This window comes from Rattus norvegicus, chromosome 18, assembly GCF_036323735.1.
Source record: "Rattus norvegicus strain BN/NHsdMcwi chromosome 18, GRCr8, whole genome shotgun sequence".
Lineage (NCBI taxonomy): Eukaryota > Metazoa > Chordata > Mammalia > Rodentia > Muridae > Rattus > Rattus norvegicus.
The window spans coordinates 56,665,470-56,692,244 of NC_086036.1; the positions used below are offsets into that span (position 1 = coordinate 56,665,470).

Genomic DNA, 26,775 nt, shown 5'->3' on the forward strand with positions numbered 1-26,775 from the left:
GCCTTAGTGCTTGCTGCCGGTGAACTGTCTGTGCCTCTGCTCCCACCATTCCAGTCTTTGAATAGGTGCTCTGAGGTGTGGCCTGGTTTTGAAAAGGTCTAAGTCTAACTTGCAAAGGCTTTAGGAACATTGGCTCCTAAAGCTTATAGCCGCAGCCTCCCTGGGAGATACTGCCTATTCCGACCTAAAATAGTTAAACTCTCCTCTAAATAAGATGCTCGAGGGCACTGGAGTTTGGAAAGTCTGCCCAAAAGACTCCTGTCACTCCTGCGTGTTTACAGCAGTAGTGGGTCACCAAGTCACATGTAAGCTGACATCCACCCCAGAGAGAGGCCTTGAAGACTGTTTGGTGTGAGGAGAATTCTGTTGGGTGAGGTGGTTGCAGAATCTTGGGAAAGAGTTACAGTGTTTAGATGCTTTGAAGACTGCAACTGTGTTTGGATGAGAGCCCAGCAGGTGCAGAGCTGAGGGAGGGCCTGTGAATGCTGGATTGGGTGTTCACACTGTTCTCCGTGGGCCTCTCAGCAAGACCTAGACTGGCCTGTGGTTGCTGCCTTTTGTCTCTAGCTCGGCTGACTGGCCGACAATGCTGTCTGTTTATTTTTCTGCATTGTACACTGAGCAGAGGTTCTGAGGGTCCCCAGTTGGCATAACTAGTGTAAAAAGGCCAAACCTGTGGAAGGTCCAGAGGCAAGGAGCTAGGTAGGCAGGAAGTCTGACTGAGTGCTGCCTCCTGTTGGCAAGCTTGGCTGGAGCAGCCTTCTGTTGCTGTTTGCCTGGGTGTTACCTTAATTCCTGAGACGCTAGAGATAGGGCTAGAGCATTCAATGGTTCTGAGCCTTCCTAATGCTGTGACCCTTTAATACAGTTCCTCCTATTGTGCTGACCCCTAACTGTAAAATTATATTTGTTGCTACTCTGTAACTATAACTCTGCTACTGTAATGAATTAAAATGTAAATATCTAATATATAGGATATCTGATTCACCACCTCTGTGAAAATGTCGCTTGAGTCTCCCAAGGGGCCTGCAACCCACATGTTAAGAACCCCTGGACTACAGTAATGACAGATCAAGTTTTGCCCTCAAGAGGAGCATTCAGGAAGTAAGATAAGAAGGGAGCATCACGCTGGATGCTGGAGTTCTTGGACCGGCTTACCTCAGGGGCCGTACCCTGAGAGACGGAGGCCATTACTCCTGTTGGGAAGATGACTAACCATCCCTGAACAGAATCTGGCCTATGTCAGGTAGCCATTACCAAGACTTTGGCCATCCAGGAGGAAAGTAACCCTGCCTAGGGGACTAGGAGCAGGGGACTGGAATGGGAACTTTTTGGATGCCAGTAGGGAGGAGAGCAGAGATTCCTTGAGCAGTCTCCTCATGTCACTCGCCTCCACAGGGGGCTTTACAGCTGTCACATTTGGCAATAATCTCTAAACTTCTCCTGCTGCTTCTCTGGGGTGACATCCTGCAGCTCACTGCAGGAGCTGGACCCACCCAGGGCTTCTATTCACCCACTCCCAGCAAGTCAGGGCCTCCCCTGGCACACCCTCCCTTCCTGGCCTCTTCTAGCAAGTAGTTCCCAACTCGGGGAGATATTTTTATATGCATTTTAAGATTAGTTCTTAAGGGGTTGGGGATTTAGCTCAGTGGTAGAGCGTTTGCCTAGCAAGTGCAAGGCCCTGGGTTCTGTCCCCAGCTCAAAAAAAAAACCAAAAAAAACCCAAAAAAAAACCAAAAAACAAAACAACCCCCCCTAGTGTCATTCAAAGAAACTGTAAGCAAATAAAATGAAACGTAAAATTTTTTGCCTGTTTCCATCCCTGACAGGCCCCATTTCCAGTCTTAAAATCAAAATGTAACCTTCTGGGCTCCACCCTGGAGTTGAATTGTCTCCTAAGGCTCAAGGACAGCCAGCCTCCTAGCTGTAGATGACAGCCATGTGCTCTGAGCTGGACTCCCACCAGCTGCTCTGTGAACTTCGGCCACACAAACTTGGTTGCTGCAGTGGTCAGGCAGGGGCCTTCTCAGGCTCTAGGCTCAGGAGCTGTCTCTGAGGTTCACTGAGACCTCTATACGGGTGCCCTCAGGCTTTGAGTCTCATAACTCTGGCTTCCCCACACTCTCCTGATATGTAGGATATCTCATACGTGACCCTCGTGTAAAGCTTGCTTGACCCGCAAAGGGGCTGAGACCTACATATTAAGAAACCCTGGTCTTGATACTCCATAAATAAACTTAGAGAAAGTTTAGACAGTTAATAGGCTTGACTCCTACAAAAAGATACTCCATAAATAAACTTAGAGAAAGAAACCCTGGTCTTTAGATTATTTCTCTTAAATCCCAGTATGGAGAGGGGGCTTTCTCATTCTTAGTGCCCTCCCTCATTCATCATTCCTCTGTGTTCCCCCGCTTGCAGGCTACAACCTGCACATACCTGCTTGCAGGAGCCTGATCTCTCTGAGGCAAAGTCTGTATGCTTGGATGGCTCTGGCCCTGCCTGCTAGGATTATCTGACTCCCGGGACTCAACTATTCTCCAATTTAGTCTCAATACACCAAGGATGACTCAACCAGAGTGGGGTGAAGGTCCCCAAATTGTCGGCCTAGGTATTAGGAGTCCTGTTCTCTAGTACCAGGCAGGGTGTGGAGATTCTGATCTTGCCTGGATGTCTCATCACTGTGGGCTGAGGCTGAGTCACGCATGCATTGATTACCGGTGCTGCAATTATTAGCAGGAACTGACAAGAAGCTCTGGCACTTGCTTGTGCTAGGAGCTTGGATAAGCCTCTCATCAGCTCCACGCTGGGCCCCTAGAATGAGGCAGTGACTGGTGGACAAGGTTGTGTTCCCGGGGGGCCTGTTTTCTTAGGAATGACACTGAAAGGCACATGAAATACACCTCTAAACTAGGTATGCCAAAGAAGTGAAGAGTGTTACCAAGGAAATCAGATGGGTGTGGTGACACACACAATTTAATTCTAGCACTGGGGAGGCAGAGGCAGGCTGATCTCTGTGAGTTCAAGGCCAGCCTGGTCTACACGGTGAGTTCTAGAGCAGCTAGGGCTGCAGCATTGAGAAACTCTGTCTAGGGCTGGAGAGATGGCTCAGCCGTTAAAGGCTAGGCTCACAACGAAAAATATAAGAGAAACTCTGTCTAAAAGGAAGGTCAGAACTGGTGATGGAAACATGATTGGCAGGGGGACGATCTTAGAAAAGGCAGCTGGGGAAATGCTCTGAGGAAGTGACGTACTTGGGTCTGTCTGAGAAGGAAGAAAGCAGCATAAGAAGGCCCAGGAGAGGAGTACCCCCAAGAAGAGGGCACAGCAAGCCAAAGACTCAGATAAAAAAGAAGCTTGGAATAGTCAAGGTCAGAAATAGTGGAATGTGAATGGGCTTCATGGCTAAAAACCTTGGGTTGTATCGTAAACACGTTAGGAAAGCGGTTAGTCAGTCAGACACCCAGGAGTGGCAGGACCTTATTTATACCTTTAAAAAAAAAAAAAAAAAAAAAGGCCTTGACTACCAGACTACCAGCGACAAACAGCTAGGATGGAGAGTTGGTCAGTCAAAGAGTGAGGTCCCCAGAGCTCTAAGTTCTGAAAGGGTTCTGCTGTTTTGACCAGTGACGTTGAGGAAGGGATCACGCCTTCCTCACCTGGCCTCACTTTCTTTTCCTGCATACGCCAGAGCAAGAATGGTCAAGAGCAATGCAGCTGGAGTGCGACGGCACCTGAGCCTCTCAGTGTGTTAGAAATGCAACCTTCACGAACGGGGCTATGAAATCCTGCACAACGCTCCCCTTCACATACAGCAGATGGGCGTGGCTAACGGGGAAAGTCACGATGCAGGGTAGCTGTATGGCTGGTGTCACATTCAGCAGTTCCAGCAGAGAGGCCTGATAACCAGAGTTTAAGGTTTTGTGATCAATGTTTTTTTTTTTTTCCCCACCCGTGTATATAGTACGTCATCAATGGGACTGCATTCCTGGGTCATCTCATGTAAAGGAAACTGCACAGTTCTGGGTTTAGACTTGCACCCCACCCCTCTGAGTGTGTTGCCTGGGCCAGAAGATCTCATTCCTTCTCATAGGCAGAACCTTGACTCTGAGGCTCTCTGGTTCCATTGTGGGTGAAGGTGAAGCATATGTGGGTCAGGGGCCTGGTTGGGATCCCTCCTCTGCCTAGGAACCAGCATCCTGTGCCTGAGGGTGTGGGGAGAAGGGTATCTGGAGGTAATCTGGCCTTGCGCCCCATCCCCACTCCACCCCCCCCCCCCCGCAGCCTGTAGCAGATTTTCAGCTGGGGAGTTGAGCCTATTGAATCAGAATTGGGCTTAATTGCTTTGCTGATGGCAAAGCCACATTTCGGCATTGATCTCGGCTTCTGTAGTCTGCAGAGGGCAGCCAGCAATTGCTGTAGTGGAAAAAGCAGGGGGAAGAAGAGCTTTCTCCATCCTTGCAATCCTCCATAATACCAACCTGTTCCAGAGGAGCCATCCTGTGGTGAGACTGTGCAAAGCCACTGCAGCCCTGAGGCTGCCACTGGTTCAGGCCACTTGTCCTTATCTGTGCCACGGGTCACCATGGAAGACACTGACTGGGCTTGTGGTTACGATTGTTCCTAGCAACCTGAGGCAGCAGAGTTTACATGAACTCTTGTAGGTGGGTAGGAGACAGAGGGTCTTGGACAGAGGTCCTGACAGGCATACAGGCTCTGGGCCAGTTCCAAGGGAGGGAGGAGGGACACACCAAGTTCTTTCCAGTCGTCTGTCCTTGATTCCCGTGTCTTGTGAAATGGAGGGGCTGCTGGGGTACAGCTCTTTTGAAGAAAACAGTCATTACCTTAGGAAGCTTATTGCATCCATCCATCCCTCCATCCATCCATCCATCCATCCATCCATCCATCCATCCATCCACCTACTCACCCAGTGACTTCTTAAGTAACTAACATGTACCAGGTGGTACAACAAAGTCCCTACCCAAAGACGTGTGTACTGTGAGACACGAAGATGTTGCCTGGCCCTCTAGAGCCCAAAGGAGGGTCCTTACAGGCTTGAAGTTGGGGTGGATTTCAAAAAACCAATGGCATTGAGGGGTGGTAGGGTGGAGTGATGGCTGGCGATGGAGTGTACCTGCTGAGTGAACTGGTAGCTCCCAGATGAGAACCAGGAAGGGCAAAACTCTGCAATTCATCTGCCTGGATCTGGGGTCTGAGGACGAGGCTGGAGGAATTACACGGATTTGTACGGGGTCTCCAGACCTTGGGATGGTTGGGTCATACAGGAAGGGGTTGGAGGAGAATCTCCTCGGAGAGCACTGAACGCTGAGACCTAGAGAGGGAGAGGGGCTCACTTGGGTCCTTACTACCCATTTGCCTTTTCTGGGAACTCAGAAGCCTTGGTATATAGGTCACCTTTTCTAGTACTTAGGGCCACCCTGGGAGGAAAAGACAATAGAGACAGAGTAAGGGTCATCTCTTCGCTGGGATTTAAATGGGAACCTGCATTTCAGATCACCAGAAGTTGGAACGCGAGGCCCGCATCTGCCGCTTGTTGAAGCACCCCAATATCGGTGAGCAGAGGGGTGTGAGAGGTCATGGAACAGTGTGGGGTGGTGGGGAGCAGTCACTCTCTTCTCTGGGGATGGAGGCTGCAGAGGGAGCTGGGAAAGGGGGCGTCTTGCTCGGGACCAGCTTGCTTTGGGGGAAGGTGAAGAAAGGACCCTTCTTCCCACCCACGCTGCCAGCGCCTCCTTCGGAAAAGCTGTTTCAGGAAAACTCTTGAAGCCGAAAAAGAAAGATGAAAATAGGCCATGGGAAAGCTTGGCCCCGACCTACCACATGCAGTGTCAGCCTGGATCTGTGGCCCTGTCCTGCTTCAGAGTCCTGCTCCTGCCTGCCTCGTGCCTCCCCAGGAGCTTGGCTAGTGCCCTGGAGTTAGACTGAGGCCATCTTCCAGAAATGCTTAGCTCATGGTGGTAGGAACACAGGGAAGGGCTTGAAATACACTTCATTATCTCACTGCTCCTTCCTTCTGCTCCTTCCTTCTCCTCCTCTGTGTCTGGCCTGCAGATCCAGGCTGGTCAAGGAAGAGCAAGGCTTGTAGGTCCGGTTCTGTCAGGGAACAGCTGCCCTCTCAGAGCCACTTTCTTCACCAGTGCCTGTCCTTGTCTAGTCACCTGTGCCATCTCGTGTCATGGTGGCTTCTGCTCCCATGGGCCTGAGATGGGCTGAGGTGTCACAGCTTTCACAGCGTCTCACAGAGGGAGGAAGTTAAGCTGCTGGTTCCCAGAGCACCCAGGGCAAGCTTCCACAGCTGTGCCTTCTCCAGCAGAGGGGAAACAGGCTCCTGCACCCCAGCTGAGCTAGAAGGGTTAACTTTCCCCAGGGAGAAAGCTCCATCTGCTATTTATATCAGAGGCCCCTCCCCTCCCCTCCCCTCCCCTCCCCTCCCCTGCACAGCAGCCAGGGACAGGCCAGCAACAGAGAAGAGGTCAGGGCCACAGCTAGAGGAGGATCCTAGCTGGACCTTACTTTGTTCACCTGAGTCCTCCCTCTCTTACTGCTGATGGAAGGTTTCGGTGAGCTCTGACAGAAACCCTATGTTCTCAAGAAGGCTGTCAGCTTGGGAGGAGGAGAGTGGGGTGTGTGTGTGTGTGTGTGTGTGTGTAGTACCTCTGTGTTTCTCTATATGTGTCTGTATATGTGTAGCATCTATGTGTGCAAATTTCTGTATGCATCTCTCTATGTATGTCCTATTATGTGTGCATGATGTCTCTCTGTGTCTCTATACATGTATATGTATCTAGATGGGTTTGCACGTGGCAGGGGATCTGTCTGAGCTCAGAGTTCTATCTATCTCTCTCTCCCTCCCATTCCCATCTATAATGGGAATTCATAGGCCAGGCCATAACAACCTGCAGCTTAAACACCGCCATCACTGTGTGACTGACCCTAGACACATTGCCTCACCATTCTGAAACTTGAATTTTTCTGGAGAATTATTCCTACCTCGCTGGGTATGGACATTCAATAGATGACAGTGCAATGACAGAATGAGCTTTACCCAGCCCAGCCACCCCACAGCCCCGACTGCCCATTCCTGCAGCAGGCTCTCCACACAAGACAAGGTTTGCCTGCGACCCCACACAGCTCACTGCTCTGCGCCATCCACACAGGGAGACATCTTGACCTGACGAGGTACAAGAGCCCAGAGATGACAGTTAGCAGCTTTCCTACTGTCTCCATGGAGCTGTTTCCTCCTCATTCACCCAATGTCAAGTCCACTGGAGGCTCTACCACATGGCCAGAACACTTCCAGGCTTTGAGGCTCTGGAAAAATGAGGGCTTGAGTAAACATGGCTCCTCGTGGAGAACAGAGCTGAGCAAGTAGCTAGAAGTATCTCAGAGCTTTTGCTGGAGGGGTGGAAAGACCCTGACCTTACCCAACAGCTCACCCTAAGCTGATGAACTCTTGCCAGAGAAGCCTAACCTGGTATAGATGGGGAACAGAAGCCCAGAAGGCTTCATGCCTGGAGAAACGTCAAGTGCTCTTAGCCTGCTTTGGCAAGTCCAGGCAAGGTAGATGGGCTGTTATCTGCTTGTGTCCACTGCCCTGTCTGAGGGGTCTCAGCAGGCTAATCTAGCTATGCCTGTAGACCTTTTGCCTCTTGGTTTCTGCTTGGTATGGCTTATGGTTGACAGACTATAGAAGTCCTATGCCCGTGCCAAAGTGGGTTGGGACTATGCAAAAATCTGAGAGTTTAATGAATAGTTTGGGATGGGGAAGAGAATTTGAGGATATTCAGGTCTCATGTTCTACCCCCTGATAGGCCATTCTGCTATGAACTTCTCAATGGAAGCATAAATCAATTCAGTGGGGTTAATATCCTCCTGATCCAATCACACACACCCCCAGCACTGCTCGCTGGGGATCAAGCCTTTAACACATGAACCTTCTTGGGAGACACTTCACACCCAAAGCAATAACAGCTTTTATCACCGTTTAAGAATGCCTCTGTGAGCTCGGGGATTAAGAGCACTTACTGCTCTTGCAGAGGACCTGATTTAGGTTCTCAACACCAACATCAGGTGTCTGCCTCACCGCTCCCTGGAATGAAACTCCCGTTCCAGCGGACCTGACGCCTCTGACCTCTGATGCCACCTACCCTCACGTGTGCATACACACAGAGACATGTAAATAAAAACAAGACCAAAACTTTAAAAGAGAATGCCTTCACATTTCGCTCAGCGTTTCAGGCACATCCATCCTTGAGATCCCAGCACTTTGGAGGCAGGAGGATTGTGAATTTGAGGCTAGCCTGAGCTACACAAGGGGTCCTTTCTAAAAACACATAGCAACAACGACAAACAAAGGTCTTGGGGATGTAGCTCAGTGGTGGAGCATATTTATTTTTTGGCTTTATTTAATCCCCCACACTGTAAAAAGGGGGAGAAAAACCAAGAACATTCCTTTTAGTCTGTGAAAGCACCTCTCTCCACCATGTTCCTAGGGTAGAGCTAATGTGCAAGTCTGGGGGCCATGAGCCACTCAAGGGCTCTGGGATAGTGTGTGCTCAAGGCCATTGGCTCTTACGCTAGGGTTTCCAATGAGAAGGAAGCCTGCCCCCACTCCCTCCAGGCTCCCTGCTGCCCACTTCTCCACATCTTCCCAGAAAGATTCCCATCATGCCCAAGCTCAGACATCTCCTTAGGAAGAACACCAAAGCTTTCCACTTGGCTTTTTCACTAAACGACATAATTTGGAGAAGCTTCCAAACCAGTGGGCGCTAACTGCCAAATCATTCCAACAGCTGTGTGACTTGCATTGTGCAGAAGACTCCCGGTTGTCCCGGCCAGCTCTCCCCTACCCTGTGTCCAGGACACAGAGAAGGATGGGCACCCTAGCCTGTGAGAAGCTGACATGACATAGCTTCCAAGAATCAGTCCTAGGCCACGGGGCTTTCTTTTAGAAGCGGAGCAATTTAGGGAGCTCTGGGCTCCTGGGAACCTTGTCTCTGTTCCTGGGAAAAGAGGTGTGGAGATGACAATTTCTCAGCCATCAGAGTTCAGGAACCAACTGCTGTCTCCCTCTTTCTAGCCCTGGGAAACACTATTGTTTTTCAGCCTGGGAGTAGGGCGGGGATGTCAATCCAGGGCCAGCACTGACTGGTTATGGCTGTGCACTTCAGGGTACTCTTGAAACAATGTTGCAAAGTCTAAATAAGGAAAAAAAGAGGCTCAGAAAGGCACAGCAACCTGCCCACCCACCATCACACAGCTGCCCTTGGGGCAGAGACTGGAATCACAGTCTGTTGTTGTTGTTGTTGTTGTTGTTGTTGTTGGTGGTGGTGGTGGTGGTGGTGGTGGTGGTGGTGGTGGTGGTTTTCCCCTCTCTCTTTCTTTTTACCACTCTGGCTTGCCCAGTAACTGAGGTCTGGAGCAGGGAGAGGACCAAGCTAACACAACAGAGATCTTCAGTCTTTATGCCTAGTTTCCCTCAGTAATGCTGGAGGTCTTGGTGTAATGAAACCCTTGCAGTTGCCTTTATTTATCAAAGTTTGTGCTCCTGGACTGAGGGTTGAAATGATAGCTTCAGGAGTCTGACAGGAACCGTGGGGATGGAGAGTAGTGAACCCCTGTGTAACCACTTGCTTTTGACCCTTCCCACAGTCCGACTCCATGACAGCATCTCCGAGGAGGGGCACCACTACCTTATCTTCGATCTGTGAGTCTTTCTATGCACACCTTGCTATGCCATGGGAGACGGGGTGCCTGGGCAGGGATGACCGTTATGGACTCTTTGATCTGAGGGTTTCTGAGTGCTCTTAGGCTGTCCAATGGGCTCCTCCCCAGGCTGCACAAGTTGGTCTTTCTGTTTAAAACACCAGACACATCCCAGCCGGTACCATCAGTTTATTTTTTGCTTCTCTATTTGTGGCCAGTGATGGTGCTGCCTTGCCGTTCCGTGGTGGGGGTATCAAGTTTCATTTTGAAATCTGGTTTGTCAAGGCAGGAAGGAAATGACAGGCTTCATTTGTTCCTGGGTGGGCAGTGAGAATCAGTGAAGATGCTTGTCTGGTCTGTAAAACAGTGATGTTTAGAAGAGGGGACAGGAGCACATGGGAAATCTCCATAGCTTCCACTCAATTAAAAAAAAATAAGAAAAATATATAAACATAAATAGAAAAGTGTAAAAATAAGCTGGGTGAGAAACCAAACAGCCCACAAGCTTCCAGGAGTCTCATGGACCCAACGATTGCTTCTGAGCAACTATCCCCACCAGCCTGGGCCCAGTGAGAGAAAGGAGACAGTAAGGGAAACCTGGTTGTGTCAGAAGACAGGAACAAGGTGGCCGCAGGGGCCTTCATGATTCAGTTCTTCCTTTGGGGATTGAGGTTCTAAGGTCCCTGGCCCTGCCCTTCTCAGATGATTTCCAGAAGGTTCCTTCAGGCCAGGTGGCACCGAGAGTCTCAGTGGGAGGGTGACGTCATGCCTGTCTCCCCAGGGTCACTGGTGGGGAGCTGTTCGAAGACATTGTGGCCCGGGAGTATTACAGTGAGGCTGATGCCAGGTGAGTACCGGCTGCAGCCTGGCTAGGGTGCCCTTGCCTGCAGTCAACTTCCCAAGGGGCCTGATTCCCTCCCCCTTTCTCTCCAGCCACTGTATCCAGCAGATCCTGGAGGCTGTGCTACACTGTCACCAGATGGGGGTGGTGCATCGCGACCTGAAGGTGAGTAACCCTGGAGAAGCAGCTTTCACAGGTCCCCAGCCTCTATACTCCCTTCCTGCCCCACAGAACGGGCGCCACCCAAATTTCTTCCATCTGGGGCCCCAGGAGGGGCCTCAGTAACTCAGCTGAGGCCCTCTGCATCTGCATTCCCAGAATTCCTTTCACTTCACCTGGAGGTGGGTGGCTGTTTTCCAGCTGACAAGACTGACCTACAGCTCAGGAAAGTGAGCTCAGGAAGGAAGGACTACCAGGGGGTCTAGTCTGTGCCAGGAAATTTAGGCTGAGGCTGCCCTGTGGGTTGGAACAGAAGTAGATCTCAGTCTGCTGCCTTCCAGCTACTTGGATTTTTTTTTTTTTTTAAGATTTACTTACTTTTTGTGTATGAGTGTTTTGCCAGAATGCTTGTATGTGCATCACACGTGTGTGTACCTATGTGCACCACACACCTGCCTGGTGCCTGTGGAGGCCAGAAAAGGGCATCAGATCCCCCCCTTGAACTAGGGTTACAGGCAGTTTGTACAGCTTTGTGTGGGCACTGGGATTCAAACCCTGGTCCTCTGGAAGGGCAACTAGTGCTACTAACTACTGTGCACTTTCGACCCTTCAGTGGGACTGTCTTGCAAGAGACTCGGCCTCTCTACAGAAGGAGTTGTCATGGCAACCTCTGCCCCCATTGATGATGCTATCAAATGAAACCACAAAATTCCTGGGATAGAGGCACCCTGATACTCTTGCTCCTGGCTCTCTGTCAGGCAAAGGAGAAGGAAAACAGGGTTGGGGGTGAGGAGAGGGACTCTGTACCACCTTTTGCTCATCTGAAGGAAAGGAATAGCACTCATAAGTCTGTCTAGCATTGTCATGGGCTACACGGCCTTGCCCAGTAAGTGTGGACCTTGTGGGTCTCCTGTGCCTTGTGGGTCTCCATCAGCAGAGTAGCTCACAGAGTACTCATCTTACAGAACAGGAAGCAGACTGAGAGAAGGATTTGTCACAGATATGCATGCATGTCAGTGGAGCCTAAGCAGGGACAAGGATCCCTGGCTTGCTTTCATCCCAGAGCCTGTGACCCCACCATCTAGGTCTAGACCCCTCTAGGCAAGCATGCCAGGTGTCCAGGGACCTTGGCCATCAGCACGACTGTGCTGACATCCTATGCAGTTGCCCTGGCAGGACCCTCAACTCCCTTTGCTTATAACAATTGTAGACATTATTTACAACCCCCAGTTTGGAATGCAAAAGAAATTGGGGGAATCCCCTCAGGCTTCCCAGGGCTTCAAACCCTCATTCCCACCATGACTGACCCCAGGGCTTTTGGAACCTGGATAACCTCCATGGTGATCAACCAGCCAGTTCCCATCCTTCAGGGGACAGTGTTCTGAAAAGGCTTCCTACCTCTTTCTTACTACCCTATTCCCTCCTTGAGGTCTTACCTGTGGCCTAGGTGACAAGAAGGTGGGCCCAGAAGCAAGGTCTCAGTCCAGGGCAGTGTGGCTTTCCCTGAGGGTCTGCTCTCGTTATGGTAACAGACCATGCTCGGGAAGAGGAAGCATGAGAGCTGAGAGGTGGCCCAGATTTAGGCCACTCTGGAATCTCTAATTAGTGGTACATTCGTCAAATCAGGACAGGACACTACTGAGACACAGGACATGTTGGGAACACAGCTCCTAAGGACAAAGGAGGCCTCACCAAGCCAGGTAGAAGGGCCATATTTCTTTAGACTAAGGCTAGTTTTGGACTGGGAAAGGTCTAGTAGGGTCCCTGCTAGGGAAAGGGGGTCAGAGTAGACAACAGCTGTCTCTATAGAGTTTTAGCCCAGCCCCCAGCAGGAAGTTTGGGGACTGGGCCCTGGTGCTCACCAAGCTGTTCACACACCTAGGCACCATGCTACTACACATCAGGTATCTGTCTCTTTTCCCCGAGAGGAAACCAACCATCAAAGGGAAATCATTTCACCAGTTTCTGTGGCAGCAGTGCACAGCACTGGAATTAAAAGCTGAGACTATCTTATGTGTGGAATCCATACTCTTAGCTCCCCCTTGCCCAAGTAAAAGAATCTGGGGGTCCAAGACAGAGGCAGCAGCCTTGATGCTCTAGAAGACACACACACACACACACAGACACATACATACACACACACAGACACACACACACACACACAAACACACACAGACAGAAACACACACAGACAGAAACACACACAGAGACACAGACAGAGACACAGAGACACACACACAGAGACATGCAGACACATATACACAAACACACATACACACATACATGCACACATACAGGCACACAGAGACACACACAGACACACACACAGACACACACACATACATGCACACATATAGGCACACACAGACACACAGACAGAGACATAGAGACACACAGAGACACAGACACAGACACAGACACACACACACACACACACACACACACACAGTGTCAACCACAGTCTCACATACAAGCCCCATCATCCTTCAGCCAAGAGACGCATGCCTTTCAGCATGGTGTCTAGGTGTGTAAAGAGAAGTGCTCTGGGTCCTGCTTTATGAACATGAGGCCCAGGGCTTAAACTTCCTGTCTCTATAGAAATAGCTGGTGCCTATTCTGGCTCTCATCCTCTCTCCAGCAGGACTCCCGGGGACCCTAGTTGACCACTCACAGTCCAAAGTTAACCATGTCCTTTCCTCCTTGTCAATCATGGCTTCATATCCAAGTCCTATTGTCTTTAAGATGGAGTCAGCTTTTGCCTGCATTCTGACACCTATCGTCTTACGGCTGTGACAAGTCACACACACAGAAGCCTCACTTTCTCCATCTTGTATAGACGATGAACACATGGTTAACGACAGGTGCTAGGGGGCACTGAAGAGGGCCTGGCTGGTTGAGAGAAAGCTCTTTGGAGGGCTTGACATGAGACTGAGAGCAAGCCATACACGGAACACAGGGGACACAAAGGCCATGACTGTTTCAAGGGGTGGAAGAAGGTCACTGTCCTGAGGTCCCTGGGGTGACCAGTGGGAAGGTGACAGTAGACCACAGCACTGTGCTGATACTAAAAGATACTTCTGAATGAGGTTAGGCTATGCCACCCTACTCCGTTTCAACTCCCCTCAGCCGCAGCTCTCAACCCTGGGGAGGCTATGAGAGAAAGAATCCTTCTGTTGCAAACGATGAGAGTCTTGTTACAGTCCTCCATCTTGGGCACAGAAACTTAGGACCCTGGGTCTGGAGGTGTGGGAGGGGTGAGGCCCTGGACCATTCAGCCATTCTTCATTCTTCCTGTGTCCCCTGGCAGCATGTGAAGTTCTGAACCTACTGACTATCCTTCTCTCTCCCTTCCTGGTCCTGGGAAGCCTGAGAATCTGTTGCTGGCTTCGAAGCTCAAGGGTGCTGCGGTGAAGCTGGCAGACTTTGGCCTGGCCATAGAGGTTGAGGGAGAGCAGCAGGCATGGTTTGGTGAGTGGGGTGTGGGGTGTCAGGGAGGGAAGGGGCATACTTTGGGTGATATATGTGCCCCTGGGAAACTTCTGTCTAAGATGAGATGGCCACTGAGCCGTGTAGGACCCAGGGAGCACAGGCTGCACCCAGCCAGCCTCTGGGCCAGTGAGCAGTGCTGACCTCTCTCCCTCAGGACAAGGTATGGGAACCGAGCCTTCATGAACCAGGTAGCATATCTTGTTTGTGGCAGCATTCACTTAAACATTGGTGGGAACTCTGTAGGCTTCCCCTTATCCCTGGATACTGGGTGTCACAGAGGAGAAACATAGTAAGCAGCTTGGGAAAGGTCTGGAGAAACTGACAGGTGTAAAGCCCTGGTGCTTGAGTGCAGATGGCCCAGCATGCCTTGGGATTGGTAATGATGGGGCATGCGTCTTTTATCTGGGTACTTCTTGCTGAGCAATAGTGGTCAGTGGTTGAGACCCAGGACTCTTAAATTGGGTGTGGTAGCGCTTGCCACTAATCCCAGCACTTGGAAGGTAGAAACAGAATAACTGGGAGTCCAGGGCCTACAGATATGACATCCTACCTTAATACAAACCAAACCAAACAAGAACCAGAGTTCTGGGTTCAGATCCTGACTGTTACTTACAAGGTGTGTGGTTTTAACCAAGTCTTGTTTCCCTCATTTCTTAGAAGAGGACAGTAGCATATCTTACAAGGTGTGTGGTTTTAACCAAGTCTTGTTTCCCTCGTCTCTTAGAAGAGGACAGTAGCATGTTTCTCAGGGAATCCAAGAGGGTTACTAATAGTAGGCATGTGACATGCCCAGTCCAATGCTTATCACACATCTATACCAACTAGTAACTGCTCCTGAGACGACTAGTTAAGGTATCTAGTTAAGATAATCTCGGTGTTCATTGTTCCAACAATCCTCTCAATTTTGAGAAATATTAAAGGTAAGACCATCTAATTCTTTGCTTGGTGGATCAAGAAACCAAGGTCTGGAAAACACACACACACACACACACACACACACGTATACGCACATGTGCGCATGCTCGTGTGCACATACACACACGCATGCACACACACATTCACAGACACACACATGCATGCACACACACACACACACACACACACACACACACACACACACATGCACACGGGAGTTAGCTGAATTAGGACCAAAGCTCTGACTTCTTATGAGCAGCCCTTGAGCAGGGTATGGGGTGTGGGCAGTAGATCAGCTCTTAAAGGCCACCAGCAAGTGATAGGTAATGGGTATAGTAAAAGTTGGAACCCAGGGGAAAAGGAGCTCTGTGACTGATTACTGGGTACCTGAGACTCTGGACAGAGTGGGGAGTAGAATGTAGGTGTGGTGTATACCTGTCTGTTGGTCCTAGCCTGGTATGTAGGCCTCGCCAGCTTACCAAGGCCCCTGGGTTGGCACAGTACAACCCCAGCTTTGGGGCAGGGCTGTGTTCTCCAGCTCCAGGGCTATCCTCGTCCCCTCTCCTGCAGGGTCTTGCTCCAGGCTACTCACGTGCCAACCTCTGTGTGTGTGTCTGCCTGTCTGTGTGTCTGGGGAGCAGGGTTCGCAGGGACACCTGGATACCTCTCCCCAGAAGTGCTGCGGAAGGACCCATACGGGAAGCCTGTGGACCTGTGGGCCTGTGGTAAGTCCATCTGGAGGGCCTGTTTGTCTTCCAGCCATCTGGGCCTATAGGTCCCTCTCCACTTCCCGCCACTCCCCTGCTTCATCTCTCCTCTCCTGCTCCTCTCCCCAGGCGTCATCCTGTATATCTTGCTGGTTGGGTATCCCCCATTCTGGGATGAGGACCAGCACCGCCTGTACCAGCAGATCAAAGCTGGTGCCTACGATGTGAGTGTTGCTCCCCTCTCCAGCTGATGCTCCCCTTCTGGTGAGAGCCAGTGGCCTAAGAGGCCAGAGATCTGAGGACCACTGCAGAGGATGAAGTCCAGGGATGCTCCGAGACTGACCGTCAGAGCCAGACTATGACCACATGGTGGCTAGGATCTAAAAGTCATGAAATGTGGGGCACTAGAAGGTAGAGGTTCGGGACAGGCCCCAAGCATTTTATTTATCTACATATTTATCCATAGTTAACTAATATTCAGAAGCTGTCTCATGGGACCAGGGTGGTCTGAGAGTCACTGTGTAGCCAAGGTCTCCTGTCATCCTGCCCCCACCTCCCTCGTGCTGAGGTAATCATTGTTTCCCACCGCACCTGGCTCTGAGACATGCTTTTTTTTTTCTCTCTCTCTTCCATATATTAAACCACCGGGGGGGGGGGGCTGGGGATTTAGCTCAGTGGTAGAGCGCTTGCCTAGGAAGCGCAAGGCCCTGGGTTCGGTCCCCAGCCCCGAAAAAAAAGAAACCAAAAAAAAAAAAAAAAAAACCACCGGGCCCTTTTGTATCATTCTTCTGAATGTTTGACATGTAATTATCCCAAAAGCTATGACATAGTTACTGCTCTTACCCCCTGTTATGCACATAGGGAGGCCGAGGGCAGAGGCTTAGCATCTGAGACTCGAGTGTAGCAGTCTGGTTCTGTCACCCGTGTTTCTAAGTACTTTGTGGATACCTGAGTGTTTGGGCATGAGAACCCCTGCCTGCTCCCCTGCCAGTCAGGGGATGGAGAATCGCAGGGGTGGCCTGGGGCAGGCTAGGCAAAACTGGCCCCTCTGCCCCTTCCAGTTCCCATCACCAGAATGGGACACCGTCACCCCGGAAGCCAAGGATCTGATCAATAAGATGCTGACCATCAACCCGTCCAAACGCATCACGGCCGCTGAGGCTCTCAAGCACCCCTGGATCTCGGTGAGCTTTCATCAGTCACAACCACTCAGGAGGCCCAGTCCCTCCGGGTCCAGTGTGGGGTGGGGGGCCTTCTCTGAGAATCTCTGGCTCACTGTGGGTCTCAGGGACAATATATAAATGGGGAATATTCTGGGTTGACATCTGTTGGGAGTGTCGCTGGCATTAACTTACTGGCACTCCGATCCTAACTATCCTACACCATGTAACAGAGTGAAGGGCCATCCTCCTTAAGATATTGTCAAGCTTCTGCTCAAATGATATCGGTCCGGTCTGTGGCCCCGCAGGCCTTCCGCTCACACAAGTTCTTACTCTCTCTCCAGCACCGCTCCACTGTGGCCTCCTGCATGCACAGACAGGAGACCGTGGACTGCCTGAAGAAGTTCAATGCCAGGAGGAAACTGAAGGTAACCCGTCCTCATGCCTGGCAACCGTGGGCTTACTCTTTTCCTCATCGTTTTCATGTATGTTTACTGGACGTTCTTGCATGCCGGCCACTAAGGGGCTTAGGGGAGCAAGCAGCATATCTGACCCCATCCTACCCTGTCTGCACCCTGGCTGAGAGGGCACACAAGCAGAACTCTGCTGAGGACTTTCTAGAGGACCACAAATGGCTTAAGAGAGCTTGGGCGGGGCTTGGGGGACAACATGGGACGAGACTTGAAACCCCTGCTGAGAGAAAGACCCCAGTTGCAGAGCACGGAGGAAGAGTGGATGAACGCATCAGAGATAGGTTGGAAGGCCTGAGAAAGCCCCTGCGGCTTCGAGGTGGGTCCTGAGCATGTTCTGCACTCAGCAAGGCTCTGTCACGATAGACAGCTGTCGTCGCGTCTGATAGGACGATGAGGGCACAGGTGGAGGCCCTGCCTCACCCGGAACCCCCTTACCCACTGCTTCCAGACCTGGAAAGGAGGATGGTGACCTAGGTGTCTGACTCAATGTCAGGGGGAACTGAGTCTCACCCTCACCCAGTGGGAAGTGTCACAGAGGAAGTTTCCAAGTGTGGGGATCAGCGATTGATTCTTAACGTGAGGAGCTATTGGATTTGGAGATGGCCCAAGTCAGGTCTTAATGTCACAACACAAGGATCAGTTGGGCTATGGTTTCTAGTCCTTCCTCAACAGAGAGGGCTTCTTCACATTAATATCCTCCTGGTCTGGTCCAGGGGCCATGGAGGGAAGGACTGCTTCTAGAGCCAGTTCCTCCAAGCCTAGCAGCAAAAGTATTGTCTGCGTTCTCAACCCAAGCAGGAAACTCCTGAAGCCTTTAATATTCAGAATGTTCCTGAGTCCATTAGTTTTGGCCAGGCTGTGGGACCTAATGGTGTCTGTCTCAAGAGCTGGGCCTGCCAAAGCTACCTTCTCCAGGGAGAGTGGATGGGCTCTGGGCTAGAGGGTGGTATGTGGTCAAGTGGAGGAGTGGGGGGAGGGGGACTTTGGCTTATCTCTGAAGGGCACACTGACTTCTCTTCGCCATGTCCTTCTGTTCCTGTCTACGCTCCTCCCCTCACCTGTGCCTCTTCTTGGGCCCCTCTTGTCTGTTTCAGGGAGCCATCCTCACCACTATGCTGGCCACCAGGAACTTCTCCGGTAGGTGGTGGGGCTAGCGTCCCCTGTACACCCTGCACAGGTCTGCTGGATTCCATTACACTGCTGGGTAGCTGGGTGTCCACAGAGACAGGGCTGCAGAAGATCCTAGAATTAGGTTTAGCTCTCCCACCACGATCAGCAGGAATAAAGGAAAGAGGAGAAGTCAAAAGCTAGCAAACCAATGCCTAGTTAGAGGTTCAGTCTGCTCCCCAGTCGACAGCAGCACTGGGCTTCTCAGGCCAGGCCAGAGAGGGGAAGACAGCTCTTGGAGTCTAATCCAGCAGGAAGGAGCCAGACCCAGGGAGCACTAATGTTAGAGACCTATCGTCCAGGCCCTTGGCTTCAGCTCACGTTGTTTCACTACAAGGCAGGGAGGGTTAGCCCTTTTTTCCATGTGGAGATGACAGGAACCTGTGCTCTGTCTCCTCCCTGGTTCCAGAACTCGAGAGAGAGAGAGGCAGAACCTGCCTTCGGCACAGGTCTGACCAGTTCTCCGCTGGAGCTTTTATACCAGCTGGGTTACCCGGCAGACCAGAGCAGGAAACTCTCAGGCAGGGAGAGCCCAAGTACTTGGGCATGTAGCTCTAAACCGGAGGGAAAGGGATTATTGTCAGAGCTTAGCAACTCCTCTTGGCACATGGGTTAGTGACAGGCCAGTGCCGCTTAAGGCTCTCCCTGGGGAGTCCTGCATGCTGATGGGGCAAAGGAACAGACAGTGAAAGAGGCAGGGCTCACTAAAGGGGTCTTGGCACTAGGACTAGGCCAGCTCAGATTGCTGGACAGACAGACACAGGCCCAAGCCATCGGTCGCTTCTGAGCAGGGTCCTGGGTCCCCTAGGAGGGTCCAACCTATCCAGCCAGAAAGGGAAGCCCAGCTTTAGGTGTGGGCTTCATCCACATTGAACTCTCCTGAGACATGGTTCTGGCCATTCCTTTCACTGAACACAAGTGAAAGTCGCACAGACAGACGGACGGAGGGTTGGCTCGGCTTGTTTTGTTGTTTTACAATTATAGCACCCTGGAAAGTACCAGCCTCAAAGCCCACAGACTCAGAGCCCATGCTCTATTGCTCCATAGGCCAGGGCTGTGTAAGAAGTGGTTCTTTGTTTGTTTGGGGTGGGAGGATGCTAGAGTGATGCTGCAGCAGTCAGGAGCACTTACTACTCTTACTTCTTACTTCTCAGGACTTACATGGAGGCTCACAACTGCCTCCAGTCTGGGGGCTCTAATGGTCTCTTCTGGCCTTCACACATGTGGTACATACACATTCACACAAGCATACATAAATAACTAAATAAATTTAAAAAAAGAAAGAAAGATTTTTGGATCTGTCTTTGGTTTCCAATTTTTAAAAAAAGGGAAGAAGAGAGAAGAAAAAAGGAAGAAATAAAAGAAAAATTGGGGAATAGATTACTAATCATTAAAAATCAGGAGATTTGGGAGCTGGAGAAATGGCTCTGTGGGAAATGGCTTGCTGGACAAGCGTGTGGATTGAGTTCAGATCCCCGGCACCCATGTGAAAAGCTACTGTCTGTCCCTGCCTGTAATCCCAACCACTGGGAGACGGGGCTAGCTGGCCAGCAGTCTAGCAGACCAGTAAACCTAGGCTTAGTGAGAAACCCTGTCTCAGGAAATATGAAGGAGCTGGTGGTGTGTGTCTTTCATTAATCCCCGCACTCAGGAGGCAGAGAAGCAAGTGGATCTCTGTGAGTTTGAGACTGGCCTGCTCTACATAGCAAGTTCTAGTCAGAGCTAAATAGTGAGACTCTGCCAAAAAAAAAAAAAAGGAAAAGTGTGATCAAGGTATCTAACATTACCCTCCACATGTGCACACAAAGACACACATAGCAGCTTAAAACAACAAAACAAAACAACAAAACAAAACAAGAGATTTTACAGACCCTCCCACCCCTCACCCCAGGTTTTTGTGATTTTTTTTGCCGCCCCGCCCCCCTTTGTGTGATATTTTGAAAATCAGTCTGGGATATAGGGATGTAGCTTAGATGGAAGAGTACTTGCCCGAAATGCATGAAGCCTATCTCCAGTAACAAATAAGAAGCAAGGCTAGCCTGGTCTGCAAAACGAGTTCCAGGACAGCCAGGACTACACAGAGAGACCTTGTCTAGAGAAACAAAGCAAAACAACAAAGCCCAAACCCAACAGCAACGTGTGTGTGTGTGTGTGTGTGTGCCTGTGTGTGTGTGCATGCATGTGTGTGTGCATGCAAGTGTGTGTGCCTGTGTGTGTGTGCATGCATGTGTGTGTGCATGCATGTGTGTGTGTGCATGCATGTGTGTGTGTGCATGCATGTGTGTGTGTGCATGCATGTGTGTGTGCCTGTGTGTGTATGTGCGTGTGCCTGTGTGTGTGCGCGTGTGTGTGGGGTGTGTGTGTGTGCATGCATGTGTGTGTGCCTGTGTGTGTGTATGTGTGTGTGTGTGCCTGTGTGTGTGTATGTGTGTGTGTATGTGTGTGTGTGTGTTTGTGTGTGTGTGTGTGTGTGTCTGGTATGGTGGCACATGGCTGTAATCCCAGGACTCAGGAAATGAAGGCAGGAAGATCAGAACAAGGTCACACAGTGCATCAGGGCCAGTGTGGCTACATTGGACAGGCCAGTCTGGCTACGTTGGACACAAACCTGTACAACACTGGACTGAGAGTCTACAAGGCAAACACACTCCCCTGCTGGTCTTTCTGCACCCACTTGTGCAGCCTGGAGAGACAGACTCCAGTCCTTTCAGACTTGGCATACAGAAATGACTTCTACCTCTTGGGAGTTTTGACAGGTTACCGGGGGAGTTATACAAGGACTAAGAGCTGGGCTACCTGGGAGTTCACCCCTCAGAGCCCCATGGCCATCAGTGTCTCCACCCCAGTTCACCCTCTTAGGGCTTTCTGGAGAAGGACTAACCAGAGCTGTAATTGAGCACCGACTGTATATGCCCTGAATGCTGTGCTAAGCACTTCACAGAGCCGTGTCTCATTTAAGGCATTTTTTAAAAGTCTGAAGTGTCCAGATAACACAGCAGGGCAGGGCTGGGCGTTCATGCTGCCCGCTGCCCTGCCCACTGCCAGGGCTCCAGCCAGGAGATGAGGGAGGTAAGGGAAATGCAAGGTACAAGCCTCTGTGAGAGCCATGGCTGGGTTTTTGTCACCACCGTGATTCAGCCAGCTCCACAATGGGCTTCCAGGGGTTGAGCTTAGTTGGGCCTAGACTGCTTGAGAAGAAAGGCAGGGGATGAGTGCTCAGGCAGGGGTGGGCCCCAGCAGGGGGACATCTGCTTCTTGTCACCAGCAAAATGCAGTCCGCAGCTGTCCAGAGTGAGTAGGCAGGGCTGACACATGACCTCAGCAGCAGCATGGGGCTAAAATTAGAGAAGGCCGGGGGCAGGTGGGGGCCAAAGCAGGGCGCTTCCAGCTCTCAATCAGACTGCAGGCTTCTGAGTTGGCCACCAACAGCACTGGTGTCAGGGATCCAGAGGGAATCCCCAGGCTGAAACAGCAACCCTTCAGTCCCGGGGCACACTGGACACCTCTCCAGGCCCCAAAGTCACAGGGCTGTCCCTGGGACTGCTGAGAACTGGGGATCCCAGGCCCACCCTGTGGGTTGTTGACGAGGGAGTAGACGGTGGAAGAAGACACGTGGAAGGAGGAGGAAGTCTCTCACTGGCCGCCAAGCCGACTGTGTTCCAACAGTCCACCTTCCACTACTCTCAGCCGGCTGCTCTGCTGCCTGCAAATGCTGCTCTTCCTCACGCTGTGGGCCCTAGTGCCCTGCCTGGTGTTGCTAACTCTCTACTTTCTCTCCTCCACAGGAGGGAAGAGTGGAGGAAACAAGAAGAATGATGGCGTGAAGGTAAGTCCCCAGGAGCCAGCAGGCCTGACTCTGGCAGAGACCTGCTGTCAGGCCTCAGACAAGCCCTGGCCTCACCAATGGTGACACGTCAGATCCAGGACGAAGCCCTCCCCAGATTACCCAGTCTGTGCTCTGGTGCCCACCTCTCACCGAGTTTGCTGAAAGCAGATTGGGGGTGACAGGTGGCCTGGGTTGCCCACAGCACAGGAGAGGGGCAGATCTTAAGGAGGGTAGATCTGGGGCTCTATGGGACTGGAAAACTGTGCAGAGGTGCAAAGGGGACAGAAATGGTCACTGAGGTGACCTCCTCCTACCCAGATGTGAGGGATGGGCCCTGGCCTATGCGTACACTAGTGTAGCCTGAAAGGCCCTTGGAGAATGGACAGCTATTTATTTCATCAGGCGTTGGGATCCACAGGGCCCTCTTTTCCACCAATGCCTGTCACCCTGTGCCCAAATTGCCTCTCTCCATACTTTCTGGCCCCTCTTTCCTGTTTTCCTCACTTCTTCCTCTGCTCTCTGAGGCCTAGTCCCTCTGCTCTCTGCAGCCCTCTCCTTCTCTGTTACCTGAATGCCTCGTGGGGTGGGAGTCGGGGGTCTCGTCCCCGGAGACTGCTTTATTCTGGGCTCTGTGCCCACCCACCCAGGGCATAAGAAGGTGTGAGGTCCTGAATGGCCTGGGTGGCCATTCAGTGTGTGCTGGTGGCTGCACAGCTTCTATCAGAATGGCTATGGGCTGCCTGGGACTGCATGGGGGAGAAGCTCAGGCCGGAATTGGGCTTCCCCTCTGCCCATTCCCCCTTCCCACCTCAGGTTCTCTTAGGTGCCTCAGGTGGGATGTGGACTTGGTGATAATTTCTAAGATTTCAGCTCTGAAAACACCCCCCCCCAAAAAAAAGCAACCTTTCTTCCCAATCTAACCATTCTCCTGTCTCATGGTATGTGCTTGAGGTCCGTGGCTACATGCTGTGTAACGATGCTCAGGCAGAGACAGACCTTATATGTAATGGTGACCCTCCGGGATTATGGTGGAGCCAAGAAGCTCCTGTGGCCTAGCAGTGTTACCATACCTCGCCCCAACTGCTCCCCTCCTTTACTCTGTGAAGACAGAATCACTGTGTAGCCCAAGCCAGCCTCAAACTCCCCATCTTCCTGGCCTGGCCTCCAGAGTGGTGGATTCACAGGTGTGCACCGCCACGCCAGGCCCTTGCCATACTTAGACATGCTTAGACTTATTGAGAGACATAGTACTTACCAGATGCCGTCTGTGTTTGGTATAGTAACATGCTGTGTGGATTTGGAGTCTAGGATCACTAGAGATATCATGTGGCCTAAGGTGCCTATATAGTGGTCTGTGGTGCCTATATAGTGGTCTGTGGTGCCTATATAGTGGTCTGTGGTGCCTATATAGTGGTCTAAGGTGCTTATGTAGTGGACTATGGTGCTTATATAGTGGACTATGGTGCCTATATAGTGGTCTAAGGTGCTTATATAATGGACTATGGTGCCTATATAGTGGACTATGGTGCCTATATAGTGGTCTAAGTGCCTATATAGTAACATAATGACATAATTTATGTAGGCATAAAGATGCCTACATGGTGACATGACATAACCAACTCATGATACATTTCTCAGAATGTGTCTCTGCCATTAAGACTGTACATAATTATTTGATTATTAGACAAAAATCAATGCTTCTCAAAATGAACTTTTTGGACCCAAATATTCTAGGGAGGGTCCTGGAGTTGAGAGATTTAGAAAGGGGAAGACCCAGTTTTCAAGGTCCTGGGTCTCCTGCAAGTATTTTAAGCTCAACAACTCCACGCTGGAGTCATCATGCTGGGTTACAGAACAGGGTGGGTTACTGACGCCTGGGGGCATAGCTGGTTCAAGTCCTGGGGCTGCGCTTCCTTCTCTCCCTCCTTGGATGGTTGTGAGGATCAGCTGGGCTAACACAGGCTGAGAGTGTGAACAGTGCTCATATGTGCCAGGAGATCAGGGATATCTTTCCTGTTTTGCATGTCAGACTGTTTTCTCTCAAAAACAAAGCATGCTCAAGGAACCACTTGGAAACCTCAGATGAAAAGTTAACAATCTGTCCCAGAGTTAACAGACATCTTATGGTAGACCCTGCTCTGCTCTCTGAGGGTCCTGACTCAGCGTTCCTTCCTTATGGTTCTAGAGGGATGTACTGTATGGGGCTGCAGGTTTAAAGAGGCTGGGACCCTCTCTATCCATGAGGTGTAGCCGCTGAGTTGAGATATTCTGGTCTGGATTGGCTCTGGCAGACTATTGAAGGGCCACTGGGTTTGGGATCAGGAGAGGCTCATGCTGGGCTAGAGCTAAGGCTGAAACTGCAGATCTGGCCACCCCTAGACAGAGGCAGAAGGAAGCACTGGCCAAGATTAAGAATTGCTTTTGCAAGGTACTCTGCTAGTTACCGGGGTGATTTCTAGGAGCACAGCTGGACAAAATGTGCCTGCTTCTTTCAGGGCAGGTTGCACCCTAAGCGACTTCTCAGGGTGGTCTAGATGTGACTGAAGAGAAACACAAAGGTTGTCCCTGGCCTAGCCACCTCTCCTTACCTCAGCTTCCTTCCCTTCTTAGACATGGAGGAGGGAAGAGTAATTGGGGGCTGGCTTAGGACTTGGGGTACTTGGCTATACCTTGTTCCTCCATGGAGCAGAGAAGCTACCAGGACTGGGGGAGGTAGCAATTATGCACTCAAATCCTCAAGTCCAAAAGCCATGGGGTTGAGTCGGAGCCTCACTGATGCTTCTTCCCAGGGGTTAGCCCTGGTCCTGCTATCTCTACAAGGAGAGCACAGAGTTGTTTATAAAGCCTGGTGAGGTGGTCTCACCAGAGAGGCCTCTGGGAGCTGCATCATACAGACGCACCCCCCAGCTTAAGGTTCCCCCTTAAGAATCTGTGCTCTCTCCACACCGTTTCTACAGTTGTGTGCTGAGAGATGAATCGCTCCATGTGGAGCTTGACTGGAGAGGCTGTGCAGCCTGTTCTGTCACCAAGGGAAGTGACTGGGCCTGACTGACAGGAGCTCACTCTTGTACTTCCTGAGTCTTTACAGGCTTTTGAGGGCCAAGATGGACTGTGATTCTTTTCGGCAACCCTTGTTGACCTTAGAGCCCGCTCTAAGGTTCTAGGAGAAGTAACCCTGCTTTTGCTGACAGCCCTCACTTTCATCCCCAACTCTTAAGTGCTGGTCAGGCGGGATAACCGTCACCCTCACTTGTCATTCTAGGAGATAGAGTCACTGTCCCCACGGAGCAGGGTCCAGCCCTGGCCTCCTTTAGGCTTGGTCTCCATAGGAGGAGTCCACTGTCCCCACCCCTCACCCCACTCACTGCCCTGTTGGTGTCCCATCCGTGCCGTTGTCCACCTCTCCCCCATGTCCCATCCTGTCACTGTGCGTCCGAATCTGATACAGTCTCTGCCCTGTGTTCTCTCTTCATGTCCCGCCTGGAACCTTTCGGTCCGTGTGGGTCTCCTTGGGTTTCTGCTGACAGCTGGGCTGTGTCAGCCTGTCCCCCTTCCCTACACACTGTCTGGCCAAGCTGTAGCCATGGAGGGAGGCCAGCCTAGAGAAGGAGAGGGAGAGAGAAAGAGAGAAAGAGAGGAAGAAAGGGGCATAGAGGAAGAGAGGAAGAGAGAGAGGAAGAAAGAGGCATATCGTGCTTTGTGATGAAACCACACTACCCAGTCACCTGTGTAGGAGTCATGTCCCATGAACATGAGATAAAAAGCTCCAGAGAGGTATATTTCCCAGTGTGTTGAGGCCCTAGTTAAAGGGTATACATTAGCATACAGACGTTTACTGGAATATACAAGCAGGAAGTCCCAAATCTAACCTGAGTCTCAAGGCATATCCAGTGCTCAATGCCGCATAGGCCTACACTGGAGAGACCTTTTAAAGAGAGACCTTTAGTCTCTCCTTTACTCTCTTCATGGGGTAGTAGGAAAGGGGCTTCTGGCTCTCAGAAGGAAGGGTATCTAGGACAGCACAAACTTTTGAGGATAGTCTGTTAGAAGTCCCGGGCAGAAGAAAGAGCTTTGCTCTCAGCACCTATGTTTCCCTTTAGCATGGCAATTGACTTCTGAGAGAGACTGTGAAGACTACCATTCCTCTCAGGGCTCCCATCTGTCTTCTCTGGATGTAAGTGTCACTCAGGACCTGTAGACTACCTATGAGCAAATCTTCAAGATGCTTGGCTCTGAGGACTGAGTGAAGGAGAAGAAGCCTACACTGTCCCCACTTCTTCCCTGGACCTATAGTTAACACCAGATTGGGACAGAC

The 26,775-nt window shown here is 51.1% G+C and overlaps 1 protein-coding gene across 3 annotated transcripts in view; it reads left to right on the forward strand.

The window, feature by feature from the left end:
• Camk2a (calcium/calmodulin-dependent protein kinase II alpha) overlaps positions 1-26,775 on the forward strand; it is a 62,727-nt gene that overhangs the window by 16,691 nt on the left and 19,261 nt on the right. For all 3 annotated transcript variants that reach the window (XM_039096592.2, XM_039096593.2, NM_012920.1), the window contains exons 3-13: positions 5,511-5,570; positions 9,670-9,724; positions 10,505-10,570; positions 10,657-10,729; positions 14,089-14,191; positions 15,769-15,852; positions 15,964-16,058; positions 16,896-17,018; positions 17,339-17,422; positions 18,562-18,604; positions 22,420-22,460. In XM_039096592.2, coding sequence (XP_038952520.1) covers positions 5,511-5,570; positions 9,670-9,724; positions 10,505-10,570; positions 10,657-10,729; positions 14,089-14,191; positions 15,769-15,852; positions 15,964-16,058; positions 16,896-17,018; positions 17,339-17,422; positions 18,562-18,604; positions 22,420-22,460 — 827 coding nt within the window. The remainder of the gene's footprint in view (positions 1-5,510; positions 5,571-9,669; positions 9,725-10,504; positions 10,571-10,656; positions 10,730-14,088; positions 14,192-15,768; positions 15,853-15,963; positions 16,059-16,895; positions 17,019-17,338; positions 17,423-18,561; positions 18,605-22,419; positions 22,461-26,775) is intronic.